The sequence below is a fragment of the Anas platyrhynchos genome, chromosome 1, assembly GCF_047663525.1.
Source record: "Anas platyrhynchos isolate ZD024472 breed Pekin duck chromosome 1, IASCAAS_PekinDuck_T2T, whole genome shotgun sequence".
NCBI classification, from domain to species: Eukaryota; Metazoa; Chordata; class Aves; order Anseriformes; family Anatidae; genus Anas; species Anas platyrhynchos.
This window is the reverse complement of record NC_092587.1, coordinates 38,721,294-38,735,302: the sequence shown is the minus strand read 5'-3', so window position 1 is coordinate 38,735,302 and position 14,009 is coordinate 38,721,294. Positions and strand designations below refer to the sequence as shown.

Sequence of the window (14,009 nt, the reverse complement as noted above, 5' to 3'; positions counted from 1 at the left end):
CCATCTCCTTGTAGACCCCAAGAGCTGAGCATAGCAAGTTAATGTTGGTAGTTTAATGTCTTGAGAGGGAGAATTAGAGCTGTTCTCTTGGCATCAAATTAACCCCTAGCTTGTTTGGATATAAATTATATAGCAAGGGATGCTTCCCTTGATCCTTATCAGCTGGGTGAAGTATGCTCATGTGTAAAGAGATTAGGACAAGCATGAATTTACATAAAAATTTGTGAAAATATAGACCTGTGTGGAAGAACAGGCTGTATAAGGGAATAAAAGCATACACACCACCCATGAGCAATTACTTGCTCAGTAGAAATTGTTGTGTTTGTTCTGTGTGATGGATGAATAACAGATTACTATGTTTCAACAATAATTTGGAACAGATCCTTGAAATTAAGTCTGTGGTAATGGGGTCAAAGAAAGTGAAGATATCATAGAATCATAGAATGTTTGGGGTTGGAAGGGTCCTTAAAGCCCACCCAGTTCCAACCCCCTGCTGTGGGCAGGGACACCTCCCACCAGACCAGGTTGTCCAAAGCCCCATCCAGCCTGGCCTTGAACATTTCCAGGGATGGGGCAGCCACAGCTTCTCTAGGCAGCCTGTGCCAGGGCCTCACCACCCTCAAAGAATTTCCTCCTTATATCTAATCTAAACCTACCCTCTTTTAGTTTAAAGCCATTCCCCCTTGTCCTATCACTACAGTCTGACAGAGTCCCTCCCCAGCTTTCCTGCAGGCCCCCTTCAGGTACTGAAAGGCCACGACAAGGACTTCCTGGAGCCTTTTCTTCTTCAGGCTGAAAAACACCAGCTCTCTCAGCCTGTCTTCTTAGGAGAAATGCTCCAGCCCTCTGATTATCCTCATGGCTCTCCTCTGGACTCGTTCTAACAGGTCCACATTCTTGTGCTGGAGGCCCCAGAGCTGAACACAGGGCCCCAGGAGGGGTCTCATGCGAGCAGAGCAGAGGGGGAGAAACTCCCTTGCCCTGCCAGCCACGCTTCTTTTGACACGAGTTTACTGAGTCCAGATAATAATTTTCTGTTTTTACCACATCAATAAAGCCTTATCTTTGGCACATGGCCTACTTTACCTCCTCCAGAAGTTCAAAAGAAAGAGATCCCATCTGCAGCTCTCTGCAAACCCCTCCAATCCAAGAGATTTCCAGCAACTTCAGACCAGGGCAAGTGACCTGGTCTTTGGACTTTGGGCTCTGACACCCCTAGCACTAAGAAAATTCTTCTGATCTTTGACCACCTGAGGAAGATCTTCACAGGATTTCTTTCTTGAGCTGTAGGGGCTGTTTGACCTCCAGGCTGCACAGATGGAGCGTGCAGTTCGCTCTGAACTGTTGCAGGAATAAGTCAGCAGCAGGCTGACAAACTAAACTAGACACAAGTTGCTGCCTTCTTTTGCAAAACTGCACTCCTCCATGCATAAGGTTGCTTCATTTTATGTGATTAAGCTTGCTTTAGCCCCTTCATGGGAGATAGACGAGATCTTACTCTGTCAGGAACAGAGCTTACTGATTAATGATCGGTAATTAATGTCTCAGGCAAAAGCATGGAAAATGGTTCACAGAAGAAAACAGTAGGCAGACAGTAGTGCCGTAGATCCTACTACAAGAATTAGATGCAATCTACAACACTGCCCACGTTTGGCTTAGAAAGAGACGGCAAAGCTTTGGGTAGCAGCTTTATTAGAATGTGTCAGCAGCATTTGTGAAGTGTCCTGGTCTCAGTGTTACGGAACAACTGAGGCTGGAGGGGATGCCTGGTGGTTGTCCAGTCCAACCTCCCACCCAGATCAGGATCAGTATCAGTTGGGCTTTGACTGCCTGTAAGAATGCAGCCTCTCAGGATGGCCTGTATGCGCACCGTCAGAGTAAAAAAAAAAAAAAAAAAAAAAAAATCTTCTGTTCAATTTCCAGTATTTGAGCTTGTGCCCATTGCTGTCACTGGGCACCCGTGAGAAGAGTCTGTCTCCTTTTTGTTCCCTCCACCCCCTACACACACACCCCTCCCATGAGAGACACATACACACTGATAAATCCCTCCCCTCCTCCTCCCTCTGGGATTGCATGGCAGCCGGCCACCAAATCAGAGCTGTCACATCAACAGGGTCAGTGAGCACTGGGCTGTGCTGGAGCACGACAGTGTCCACACATGGGAGGAGAGGAGAAGGAAGCCCTGGTGCCACCCTGTGCTACTGCATCTACCATGGGTGTATGGCCCTGCCTGTCCTTCCCCTCCTGCCTCATTAGGCCAGGTGGCGTTGCCACCAGTGGCTTCTCCTGGGTTAATAACCCCTCTTTTACATAATAGCTATGTTTGTTTTTTTTTTCCAGGATTATATAAACAATATATATTGTCTGTCTCCTTATCTGCTGAAGTCTCAGTCTAGCCCCTCATCGCCATACTTTCTGTTCTGTAATTATAAACATTATTAATGGTTATCCATCCTCTGTGAAGGAAAGTGATCTTGACTACACCAGTTAATCAATACTTGGATAAATGAACTGAGCTTTTCCCTGGGCTAGGACAAGTAATTGTAATTATGAGATGCGATCAGCTGGTGAAGTACGGTTACTAACACATCCATCTGGCAGAGAAGTGAAGTTTCAAATATCCGTCAAAAGATTGTTGTTTCACTGAGACAGTATTTCTTTAAATCTAGTTAAGCACTTGTCTGAAGCCATTAGCTTTAGCTAATCAGTTGTCACCCATCTGAGGAATGACAAGCGAGAGTCTAACGGGCTGAACACTGTGGTCCCTTGCTGGCACCGCTGTCCATCTGTCCACTCGCGCACCGAGCAGAAGGCATCGCATTCGCAACAAGGTCACGCTGCGTCAGAGGGAAAACATCAGAAGGCAGAGTGGATGCAGACCTAAGAAAACAGTAATTTACTACAAGTCTTAGACACTTTGAGGCATCTGGTAGTCAATATGGTCTACTTATGTAATGCTTGCTGGGCTTGCTGCATGAGAACCACATGTGCTGCTTTGCAGAGCCCTAGGCAGCCGTTCTGATGCAGGAGACCATGGAGAAATCTGCCCAGAAAATAACATGGCCTCTTTATAATTTACATGTACATACACACACACTGAAAAATAAAATTTCAGCTGTATTGCCTAGCTGGTGATCCAGCCAGACACAAGATTAATTAAGGGAAAATGATAATTTAAACAGAGAAGGAAAGAGAGCAATAAAATACCAGTTTGCTTTTTTGCTTTCATTTCTTAAAAAAAAAAAAAAAAAAAAAAAAAAAAAAAAAGATGTTGGGACTCGTTTTGGGCATTACAGATCCCTGTGCTGGGAAATGTCCAACAGTGAAGGATGTGTGCAAGCTGCTTGCACTTACGCAAATGTGTGAAAGTAGGTGTATGGTCTGTCATCTCATCACAAAACATTCCTCAGAAATCAGCAAGAAATAAAGGTCCTTTCTGCAGTAGCAAAGATGAAGTCATCTTCTAAAAGGGAAACACAAGTCACCTTTCACCACGTGGTAGTGCCCCAGGCAACTGAAAACAAGGGTACAAGAAGGAATCACAAGGAATAAATGCTGTTTGAGACAACTTCTGGCGGTAAGAGTGCCAGGGAGGCTGGATGAGGAGCAGTCATTCTCTTGAATTCAGTGGTGCTTGAAAGGGGGTTCTGTTTGCCCCACGTTAACAACAGAAGCAAAACACTTCATTTTTGAGTTTTTGGATTCTTTTCCTTATGCCATGTCCAGCAGAAAACAGAAACACAGGAATTTAAGGGAAATCAGAGAAATCTGTTGAAGCTACCTCATCATAAGAATGGCTATGTGCAAATTCTGCCCAGACATAGGCATACTTTCAGACAGCCCTGGGACCAATGTGATCTCTACTTCTTAGCTCAAAGAGCTAGCTAATTAACTGCAAAGGGCCATCACAGCATGGTATCTGTTTGGGCAGATTCCTCCTTCTCCTCCAGATATACAATTTATTCCAGAGCTAAACAAAAGGGCAGGATTCACTTAGTTTCAGACCACTGGCAAGGTTTGCGTGGGATTTGCTGCAGTCGGAATGATATGGGGTGAGATTCACCTAATAATTCAGGCAGCTACATTCATGCTAATTACCCAAAGCTACCTTTACTGAGAAAAGTTCTCAGAGGCTTTACTTTCTGGGGTCACCAGGAACAACATGCAAGACAGCTGCTATGAAATTCATAGTCGTGTGTGGTTGTGAAGCCACCGATGGGCACCATCCCACCAAGGCAGGCCACCTCTCTGCTGCCCGCACCTCCTCAGCAGGATCCTGTATTTCAGCACCCACACTGACTGCTGCTGTTGCTGTCAATTTAAATGGCTCTCAGACTAAAAGCATTTTTAGCATGAGCCTTATACTCATCATTTACAGTGAGCATTAGGGATGGACTTAGATGCTCCCATGAACTGTCAGTCTCATCACTACCTATAAGAAGGGCCTGCTACAGGTAATTGCTGCTCCTGACTTCTAGCTTTTTTGTATTTTATCTATGCAGTTTGAAATAAAGCTCCTAAATCCCCAACTATGCAGGCTGTTGCCCTTATTAATAGGCTTTACAGCTATCTTTATAGCTATCTGCTTCTTCCATCCAGCCCACTGACTCTCACTGGATTTTAAAAAGTCTACTGAGTTTATACAGTATACGCTTTGGGACAGCCCTTTCACAATATATTTTTCTAGAATCGCTTGTGAAATAGCCCTGACAAGCTCAAATGCATCATAAATAGTCAATATTAACAAGTGACTAATCAAACTATTCTGGAAGGATGTTTTTGGATTTTGCCTCATTCCAGCACTCTGATTGTACCAGCAAGAAATGTATGCAGCCAGGGCAGCCTCACAAACATTTCCAGATTAAAAGCTGAAATTCCTTATAGTGCAAGTGATTCCTGTCTGAAATAAAACTGGGGTTAAAGGCAGAAAAATGTCATCCTATCTTGTAAGGCAGTTTAGCACATTTACCAAATGCCTCTGGGAGAAACATCCCGTTTTCACCAGAGCTTTATGTGGCCAATTCAGCTGTAACAGTTCTGGCTATTTTACTATTGACAATTTGACAGGGGAACTCAAACGGGAAATGTTTTCTGATTTCCTTTCACAAACCTGAATGGGGAAAACATTAAATAGAAATTGAAAACTGAGGTCTGTTGGCATTTTTTTCTGTGCACCTATTTTCTCAGGAAATTTAACTTCATTTTTAGACAAGTGGTCCAATAAGCTACTGGCAAGATAACACTTGCTCTATTTCCCCTCCCTCAAGCCTTAAACAGCCAGGATTTATACAGTTATTTTTATTCTTTTCAGATACTGCTGCCTTGCCTGTTTATAAAATGTAAGAGGTAGACAGATAATTGTACTATTTCACTAGTAAACAGGGAGCTGAATATGAAACTGAGCTCAGAATTGGAAACCCTGTCAGAGTGTTGGTGAATCATTGTATGAAACAAATTGTTCACTTTCTGTTCAGTCCATTAGCTACAAGGATGGAAAGAATTGCTCTCACAACGCATAATGCTGCAATTTCCTACATTCACTTAGCACTTCCCCTTTCCCTTCTGCAAATCAGAGGCATTACATTTGAGATTTAATTCACTCCCTCTAACCAGGTTTTCATTCCCAACTCAGGCAAACCAAGCTATTGCTCTGTGAAAAAGCAACAGCTCTTATATAGCATTCATGAATACAGTGCTCTTCCTCTCCTTGGAAATAAGGTAATAGCAGGAAAACACAGAGAATTACAGAGAACCCTGTGCCTATTCAGCTGCAAACAGCTCCCGTTTTGATTCTCCTGAGCTTTTTGAGAGACTGCATATCAAAACTGAATTCACAGGAACCCCATGTCCTTAGTATGCCTGATTGTGTGCTCAGATTGTGATGAGAAAATCAATACTCGCCAGCAGTTACCACACGGTTGCTCTTTCCTCGTGTTTTTAAGTCTGTGGGATCTGTTGGCACTTTTAATAGTCCCCAAGTATTAGGCTTGCTGAGCAAGCTGTTTAAAGTGATTCTGGTTCTGAACGAGGGCAGGGAAGACAGCATTGCTACAGCTGAGAGCCCTGTCTATCCTGCAGGGCTTTGCTCCAGCAGTGGGGCAGGTCTCAGCATCCAAGGGAGAACTGTGTCCTACCACACTGTACTCATCCTGAGACCTTCTCCAGGCTACTCAACTCTGCATGTCAGCATCCTGTGGCGAAATAGCCCCGGGCATGTAGACAAGCGAGTGTTCACGCATCAGTTCAGCTGCTCTGTGGGCTGCCACTGGTCTCAGAGAAGAGGGGGCTATGCTGGATGGCTGAGAATGGCCAAGGGCACTGTTTCTGCAGGGTGACTGCAGTAGGAGGGAGGTCTGGAAAGGATGACTTTGTCACCTCTGCCTGGTGCTTACAGGGATGGTGCTGGTGGGCCTCTTGCATGCTATTTTTTTCAAGCTGAAGCTGTGTATCAAAAGGAAAAATATGGAAGGAGAGAGATGAAATTCAATTTTTGGTGCTTTTCAACCTGTTTTTCCTACCTTTCCTGCACATACGTCAGCATATGTTAACTCATCCCTCTACAAAAACACCTCCAGAAAAATCCTGAGGAGGTGCTCTCTAAAAACAAGTTGCAAAAGACAGAAAAAAAACGGGTGTTTTGAGGCCACAGAGCAGCTAGGAGTGGGAGCCCCTCTCTGGGGCTCAGGTGGCTTCTTAACTCCTGCCCTCATCAATTAGCATGGACTCAAATAGCCTGCCCTTGGCTGCATTCACTGTGCTGCCCAACAAGGTGAGCAAGCAATGAGACCTCAGAAAAGATCAGACCTTGTTTCCTCCACATCTTCTGCACACTGCATTTCTATTCTGGAAATAACACTGAAAAAGAGGCTTTTAAAAATGCTGCAAATGAAATAAGAAACAGGCCTGACATGCCTGACTTGCAGCTCAAGCTCCTGCTCTTGCAGATGCAGATCTATCTCTGAAAACAGAGCCTGGGCTGAGACCTGGAAGTAAAACACTGCCTTTCAGTCCACTAACTACAAAACCTATTTTGAGCTAAGCCTAATTAAACTGGTGGGTGCTGGCAGTGTGACGCCTCTTGTGTTGCTTTTGGAGCATTTTTGACTGCCTGGTCCCCATCTGATGTGACACGCCTGCTTTTTCATACCTTTACCTGTGATGATCTACCAAGAGTAATCAGCAAAAGGGAATTCAACCAAAATGAGCCTCCCAACAAATTCTGCTAGAGTAGCAAATCCACTGTGTGCATGACTTCAAACTCATTTACTGTTAACTGGTCTTATTAACCTCTCTGAAGTTAGCAATTCACTATAAGGAGGGATGATGAGGGAGGGTAGTATTTTAGGTGAAACCATAAGTTGTCAGCCCCTGGGAAATGACAGCATCACACCTTCAGCATTACTCTACTTCCTTGTATACTAACAAGAGTCAGTAGAGAGTTTGGGGGCAACAAGAAAAGCTGGATGCTGGGAACATCAACCATTACATAATTAATATATCCCTTTATAATCCTTACAGAAAAAGCAGTAACACAAATCCAAAGCTGTTTTGCAAAAGAAATAGAAAACAGAATTGATTTAATAGGAAATAAAAGTGCTTTGATTTGTGCCATGCTGGTCTCAAATCACCCACTTTGTCTCCTGTGGGGAAGCAGGGCTGTTTGGCTCTGAAGTGCTTCATTGTTGCTCTGTTATCAGAATTGTATTCACTCTGGATCTCATGCAGAAGCCAGGGATGTAGGCGTTATTTGGTTTGTATTTCAGGCCATGTGCCAGTTTATCAAGGACTGAAATCTACCCCCTGCTGCTTTGAGAACTCTTTTCCTCTGAAGGTGGAGTGTGACAACAGCAACTTCTTCTCCAGTATTTTTTCTGGACATTTGAAATTTATGACTATGTTAAAAAAATGTCCATCTGAATATCCATCACCCACTTGCATTTTAAAGCATGTGACTATGTAACCCATTTGACATTTATTTCACCTGAACAGTCCACTCTGGGCCAAATCCCAAGAAGATGTCAGCACTTATTTTTTGTTTCATCTTAACATCTCAGCTGTTGGCATAAAAATATGAATTCCTATTCTTAGGTGTTAGAGTGCCTTTTTAAACTAAACTTAGTTGTTGCAAAATGTTCCAAATAGACATCACTGAATTCCAAATATGTTGTATTTACTTACCCTTCTTCTACAACCAGATAAGAAATGAAACAATGGACATTTTGTGAAATATTTCAACCTAGCAGAATATTATTTAATCTCCAAGCTCAATTCACTTACAGGAAAATGCCAACAGGGATGCCTAGGACATCTCTGCAGCCTTCACTATGCCAACTAGAGGGACTTGTTACTAACAAATATTTGCTTGTACAACCACCTCCTAGCTCCATGTTTTAAGTGTACTTCAAAGTCCGGCAGAGGAATCTGTCACTATTGACCTATTTTTCACAGAGAATGTGGGAACTTGTCTGTGAAACATCTCCAGAGATTAAGCGACTGATACCACAAGGCATAGCCATTACTTAGCAATACCAGAATTACTTCCTTTGCAAATGATTTGGAAATACGATAATAGCTTCTAGTGAGATAAAAGGGAACCTGCCATATTTCTAAAAAGGCACAGACTGTCCTGCTGAAACAATAAAAGGAAAGGTCAGAAAGCCGATTTCCTAGATTAAAGAGCTGCATCAATCCTTACCCAGCCCTTAACATGACACTGGGCTGAGCAGCAAATGTGGGCCCCAAGTTCCCTGGCCCAGCTACAGGGGCCTGAACCAAAGCTCCCTTCTGGAGTACCCCAGTGGGTTTCTTTCTCTCGGAAAGCAGGGGGTTAGGGAGAACAGATGGCTCCAGGCCCAAATTTAACCACCATAGAAGGTTGGTGCATGGCTGGAGCACTCAGGCTCAGGAGCTTGAAAGAGCTCCAGGCTCTCCAGATTGTTCAAGGGAGCACAGTCTAACTGACAGCCCAAACACAGGCATGGATAGGATGAAATATGCATTTCTGCTTTGTTTACAAAGTAGAGCAGCTTTAAACCTTGTTCAGAAAAAAGGACAAATGCTGGTTGCTCACTATCAGCCTTCTGCCTCTGGGTAGCTGCAAGAAGCAGGCAACTCACCCACAGAGCTCCCTCAGACGGCCCATGAACTTAAAATAGAGCCTCAGAGCCGCCACTGGAGCCTGCACTCAGATTGTTGATCCTATTCATCCCGTAAAAGGAGATGGAAAGATGAAGAACCACTCTTCAGGGCTGGTCTGAAACCACAGGAACACGCAGGGGTGCCTGTGATGTGCAGCTGCTCCACAGCAGTGGCCGAGGACCATTACTGCTTTTGTGGGCCGTCCGGAGCCTTTTTCTGAGCAGCCTGAACCCTTCTCCAAGCAGCTGTTGTACGGGATTTCAGGATACCATACAGCTTATCCCCTGGGCTCAAGATTGTGAGAATATCATTCCTGAGAGAGATTTGGCTAAACTGGTCTCTTACTGACAGAGGCCTTGCTGTCTCCCTAGGCAATCAGTCCCCCAAGTTTCCCTGCCCTCACTGTTACAGAACTTGGTGCTCCCGTCTCGCAATTTAAGTCCATTAGTTCTCAAGGCCGGAGAACAGTTTGTCCCTTCCATTTTGCAGCTATTTCTCTGTGTTTGAAAAAGGTTATCATGTCTCCCCCTCAGTCTCCTCTACTAGAAAATAAGCAATCCCAGCTTCCCAGTTGATCACACGGAGGCCAGGCTGCTGCTGGCTGGTGAGAGCTTTCAGCAGCTGCTGACTGGGCTGGATTTGTACCAGCAGCCTTCAGGTCAACGTTTTCACCAGCTTCAGCTGGCTTCAGCTCCTGCAGCCAGGCTGCCCTTCCAAAGACACAAAACTTTCTTCTGTAATCCATTACAGAACATCAGTAAATATACATTACAGTACAGTAAGTTTCTGGAGTTTTCTCCATCACACTGGGATATCATAACAAGAAGAAAAAGACACCCTATGTCATGAAAGACGTATTGAAGGCCTCAACTTAAAACAGCCTTCTAAACAGGTCCCAAGGAGTAGAGAGAGAAAACACAATATAATACATTGTGTTAACACCTTCCCCACTCCATCCCCTCCACCGAATAAATGAAATGAAACGCATGAACCATGTCTTGGCTTGCAAATGAAACTTGGTATTTGTATTTGCTGCAATGTCTCAGAGTGCTGTTTTTCATTTTAGACTTTGCATGGTAGTAAACACTGCAATGCTTTACATTCATTAAGCTCGGGCCCATTTACTCTGTGCAGGCAAAGCAAGAACATATATCTCAGACCCATAAAGCATCAGTTCAGAATTACACAGGAAATAAATGAGCCTAAGCAAGAAGTCCAATTTCCAGAGTCCAGCTCACTAAAGCTAAACAAGCACCTTAGATAAATATGGCCTATTTTAAATGAAACGTTAGTGTAATTTGATAACTGTCAATAATTCCCTCATTATGCCTAAATGAGCTTGTCATCCAAGGAGATTGCTGCATGGCTGATCTTAATTTGCTAATAAAAACTGCAGAGAAGAATTTCAGCTAAGCTGGAACTATTTGATTCATAAAAGTGCAATAGTGCACTTTTTAAAGCCTTTCCGAGTCCCTGTTCCTGAGTGGCTGAAGCCCAAAGCAAGTTCGCCCTGTAGCCTGTAAGAACACAGCTTTACTATGTAAGAACAATGAGCAATTGTCTCTCTAAATCACTATTATTCCTCAGCTCATTATATTTAATTTATTTTTAATCATCTTGTATAATAGAAATAAAATCATTGGATTAAGCATATATCTAGCAGCAGGAGCCCATTATCCTTTGACAATGTTCTGTTTCATTGACATTATATCTTCATTGTAGACAGTTTCCTTGCCATCGTTAGTCCTAAAATGACTATTGGATTTCAAGGGTTTCTCCCTAATCCATAATAAGATTTACTCGTTAACAGTACAAAACAAAACAAAGATATGCTTCTATTGTTTTATGTCTGTGGAATCCTTACTCTAAGCTATTCAGGCAAGTAAAGAAAAAAATCCAGATATTATAAGTATTTTAAGCTTTCCTGTGTAATTCTGATTCAAAGGAAAATCTCAATAACTTTGCACGCTTTGTATCTTTGTTACTCCTTTTGGTTTTGTTTTACTTAAGCAAGCAACAATACTTTGCCAGGTCTTCAATTAATTGAGTTGTACTATTCCTTGTGCAATGATTTTTCAGACCAGCTAAAGCAAATATCAGTTCAGTCTGTTTTCTCCAGAAAGGGCTACAAGGGGTTCATCAGATTCTGTGCAAAGAAAGAGGGAGAAACTTCCAGGCCAAGGTTGCCGATGACTCCTCTGTGATAAGTACTTGTTAATGGAGTCAGCACTAATGTCAGGAAGTTAAAAAACTCCTCCAGCATGCTGATCCCCATGGGATAATTCAACAGCTCTTCATTTGTAACAGTGGCAGTCACAGTTAAATCTAAAACTAGATTTTTCCACACCCTATTAACAGCAGAATTAGAATGCAGCAGGGACCATCCAGAGAAAAAAAAGCATTTTCTGTTATCTCATAGTTATCTTTGAGGAGGTAGCAGATTTCCCTATGAAAATTATCCTTATAGATTGCCTCTTATTTAAGGATGTGCTGATACTATCAAGTGGTGCTCTCTTTATGCTGAAATTGCTAGCAACTCTTAAGAGTATCTGCATGACTCTTTCAGCTGGGAGAGCAGCTTCAATGGATATCTATTTTCCATATATGTAGACAAGCCATGACATTTGCACCCACACTGACATGATCTGCATAAGCCATGTGGTTTCCATTAGGAAGGGTCCATACAGCTTAGTCAACTCTCCATTATCTTGGCTAATAGGAGAATAGAATAACTCAGATAAAGGAAAGACATGCATAATTATTGCTTCCAGATAAGAGCTGGCTCAAATATTTCTATGCTGTGCTCCCCAGACAGAGCTTGTACTTCTGTCAGAGCTTGCTAACTTAGGGTTTATTAACTCAGGCATTACCTGCATCCATCTGGTATAAGCTAGGCAGCTTGGGTGTCTCTATGATTTAATCACCCCACAAGTAATCTACTACCTGATAATCATCTTGACTATAATTAAATAACAACTTCCATATTCACCTTTTTATATGTACTGATACGATGTAGACTCAGTCATGCATGCCCATGTCAAGGTTGAATGTGGGATAATGAGGAAAGGCAAATTATGCATGAAATGCAATAGAGGACTATGCTCAAAGGGAATGCAGAAGGCACACAATGATGTAAAAGGGCTTTATATTCACATCTAACAACCTGGAATTAACACAGGCACTTCCACTCTTGTTTCCAGATAACCCCTGCAGTGGAAGTATGCTCAGGATTGTCACAGGTAATACATGTATGAACTACCACTACCTTTCTGCATGAATTGTCAGAGGTTGGTTTGTTTGTTTGCTTTTATTGTTTTGCAGTTACTCAGCCACATTGAACATTTGTCAGTTGTAAATTCTCGTAATCTGTAACCTCTACAGACCTTTTAGTACTATTACATAGCCTTCCTGATCTCTGCATTGGTATATAAATTGTATTGTTCAGTCACAAGAGACACACAGTTCTGTTACAAATATATGGGCAAAACACTGTCTTCACCACTATATAAAGAAATACAGATTGTCTTACAAAGAAAATGGAAAATGTTGCGAATACTTTTTTTCTAGATTCTTAGGGGAGGAAAGGGATTGAGAAGAAATAAACTCAGGCTTAATGAAATCAGCAACACCATTTCTTATACATCAAAGGGAATCATCTTAAGGAAACAAAACTATTGCCAGGCAAGCTTTTACTGGTGTACTTGTACATGACATTGTGTTGAGGAATTGCTGGTTATATTCTGCCACACTCCATGTTGAGTTTACAAATTAGCATTGCCTTGGTTTGTCTGCACATTACAATTAGACAGAGCTACACAATGTTGCAAGCCACAGGCCAAGCTGAAAAGGGAAAATTGATGGGTTTGAAAAGTTAGCCATATCATGTGATGTTACTAGACCGGCTACAGAAAAAGCAGCTGACAGCAAATCACAGTGCCACACATATCAAATCCCTAAGTATCTGTTCATTTTGCTTAATGCATCACATACAGTGTTTAGATCGCTGCGGAGGTCCTGGACAACATTTTCTATACTCCTGGTATCCTTCAGAATCTCAATGCTTTGCGTGTATGGATTGAAATACACAGAGAAGGGACGGTTGATTGATTTAGCAAAGTCCCTGAAAGAAAAAAAGAAAATTAACACCTTTTTTTTTCTACCACTAAAGAAAAGAAAATTAGATTTTAGAGTCAAGGGAAATAATTTACCTCATCTTTTCTTTGGCTTCTTCAAAACTTTCTGAAACAAAGTAAGCTTCCTGAAATGTGGTGATAAGGCATTCTTGCAAACAGGTTGTCTTTGGATCGAATGTTTTCACCTTGGCCTTGTCAGAGAGAGCATGCTGCACAATAAAACACAGGATCTGTTAAACCATATCTTGATACTGCTTTGTATCTGTACAACAGTTCATATATACAGCTTCACTGTGCTATATGTTTTCTGTTAGTTGGTAGCCTCTCTTGTGTTATGTACAGTGGTCTTTTCAGTGTGAATAGAACAAATCATCTGTTACTCATAAAAAACTATTTTTAAGAGTCATTTTTCCCCATAAATACTTAATAAAATAACAAAGAGAAGATTAGAAATCCATCTGCCATATAAGCATACACACCTTTAGATGGAAATGAGAAAGTCATAAAATAACCATTCCTGACACATTATCTACAATTACAAATATGTATATCCCCAAATGTCACTTAACTGCAGAATTGATCATCATCCTCGTTGGTGAATTAAGCCTGACCAAATCATTCACATATCCTGCATTACATTTTCAGGCCAAATTCATGTACTATTTTCCTGACAGTGAGTTTGAGTGAAACTATATAAATGAAAACCCATTATTTAGTGCCCATGTAGTGTGTGCTGAT

The 14,009-nt window shown here is 42.1% G+C and overlaps 1 protein-coding gene across 4 annotated transcripts in view; it reads right to left on the bottom strand.

The window, feature by feature from the left end:
* Nucleotides 1-14,009, bottom strand: part of TPH2 (tryptophan hydroxylase 2) — an 84,302-nt gene that overhangs the window by 20,517 nt on the left and 49,776 nt on the right. For 3 of the 4 annotated variants that reach the window (XR_011807731.1, XR_005261115.2, XM_038168432.2), the window contains exons 10-11: nucleotides 13,347-13,480; nucleotides 13,129-13,258 (exon numbers count right to left, since the gene is read on the bottom strand). Coding sequence is in view for 2 of the 4 variants with exons in the window: in XM_038168432.2 (XP_038024360.1) it covers nucleotides 13,129-13,258; nucleotides 13,347-13,480 (264 nt within the window). In the remaining 2 variants the exon portion in view is untranslated. Of the gene's footprint in view, nucleotides 1-12,265; nucleotides 13,259-13,346; nucleotides 13,481-14,009 lie in introns of those variants that run through there. The other variant, XM_027455489.3, reaches the window with a different exon arrangement.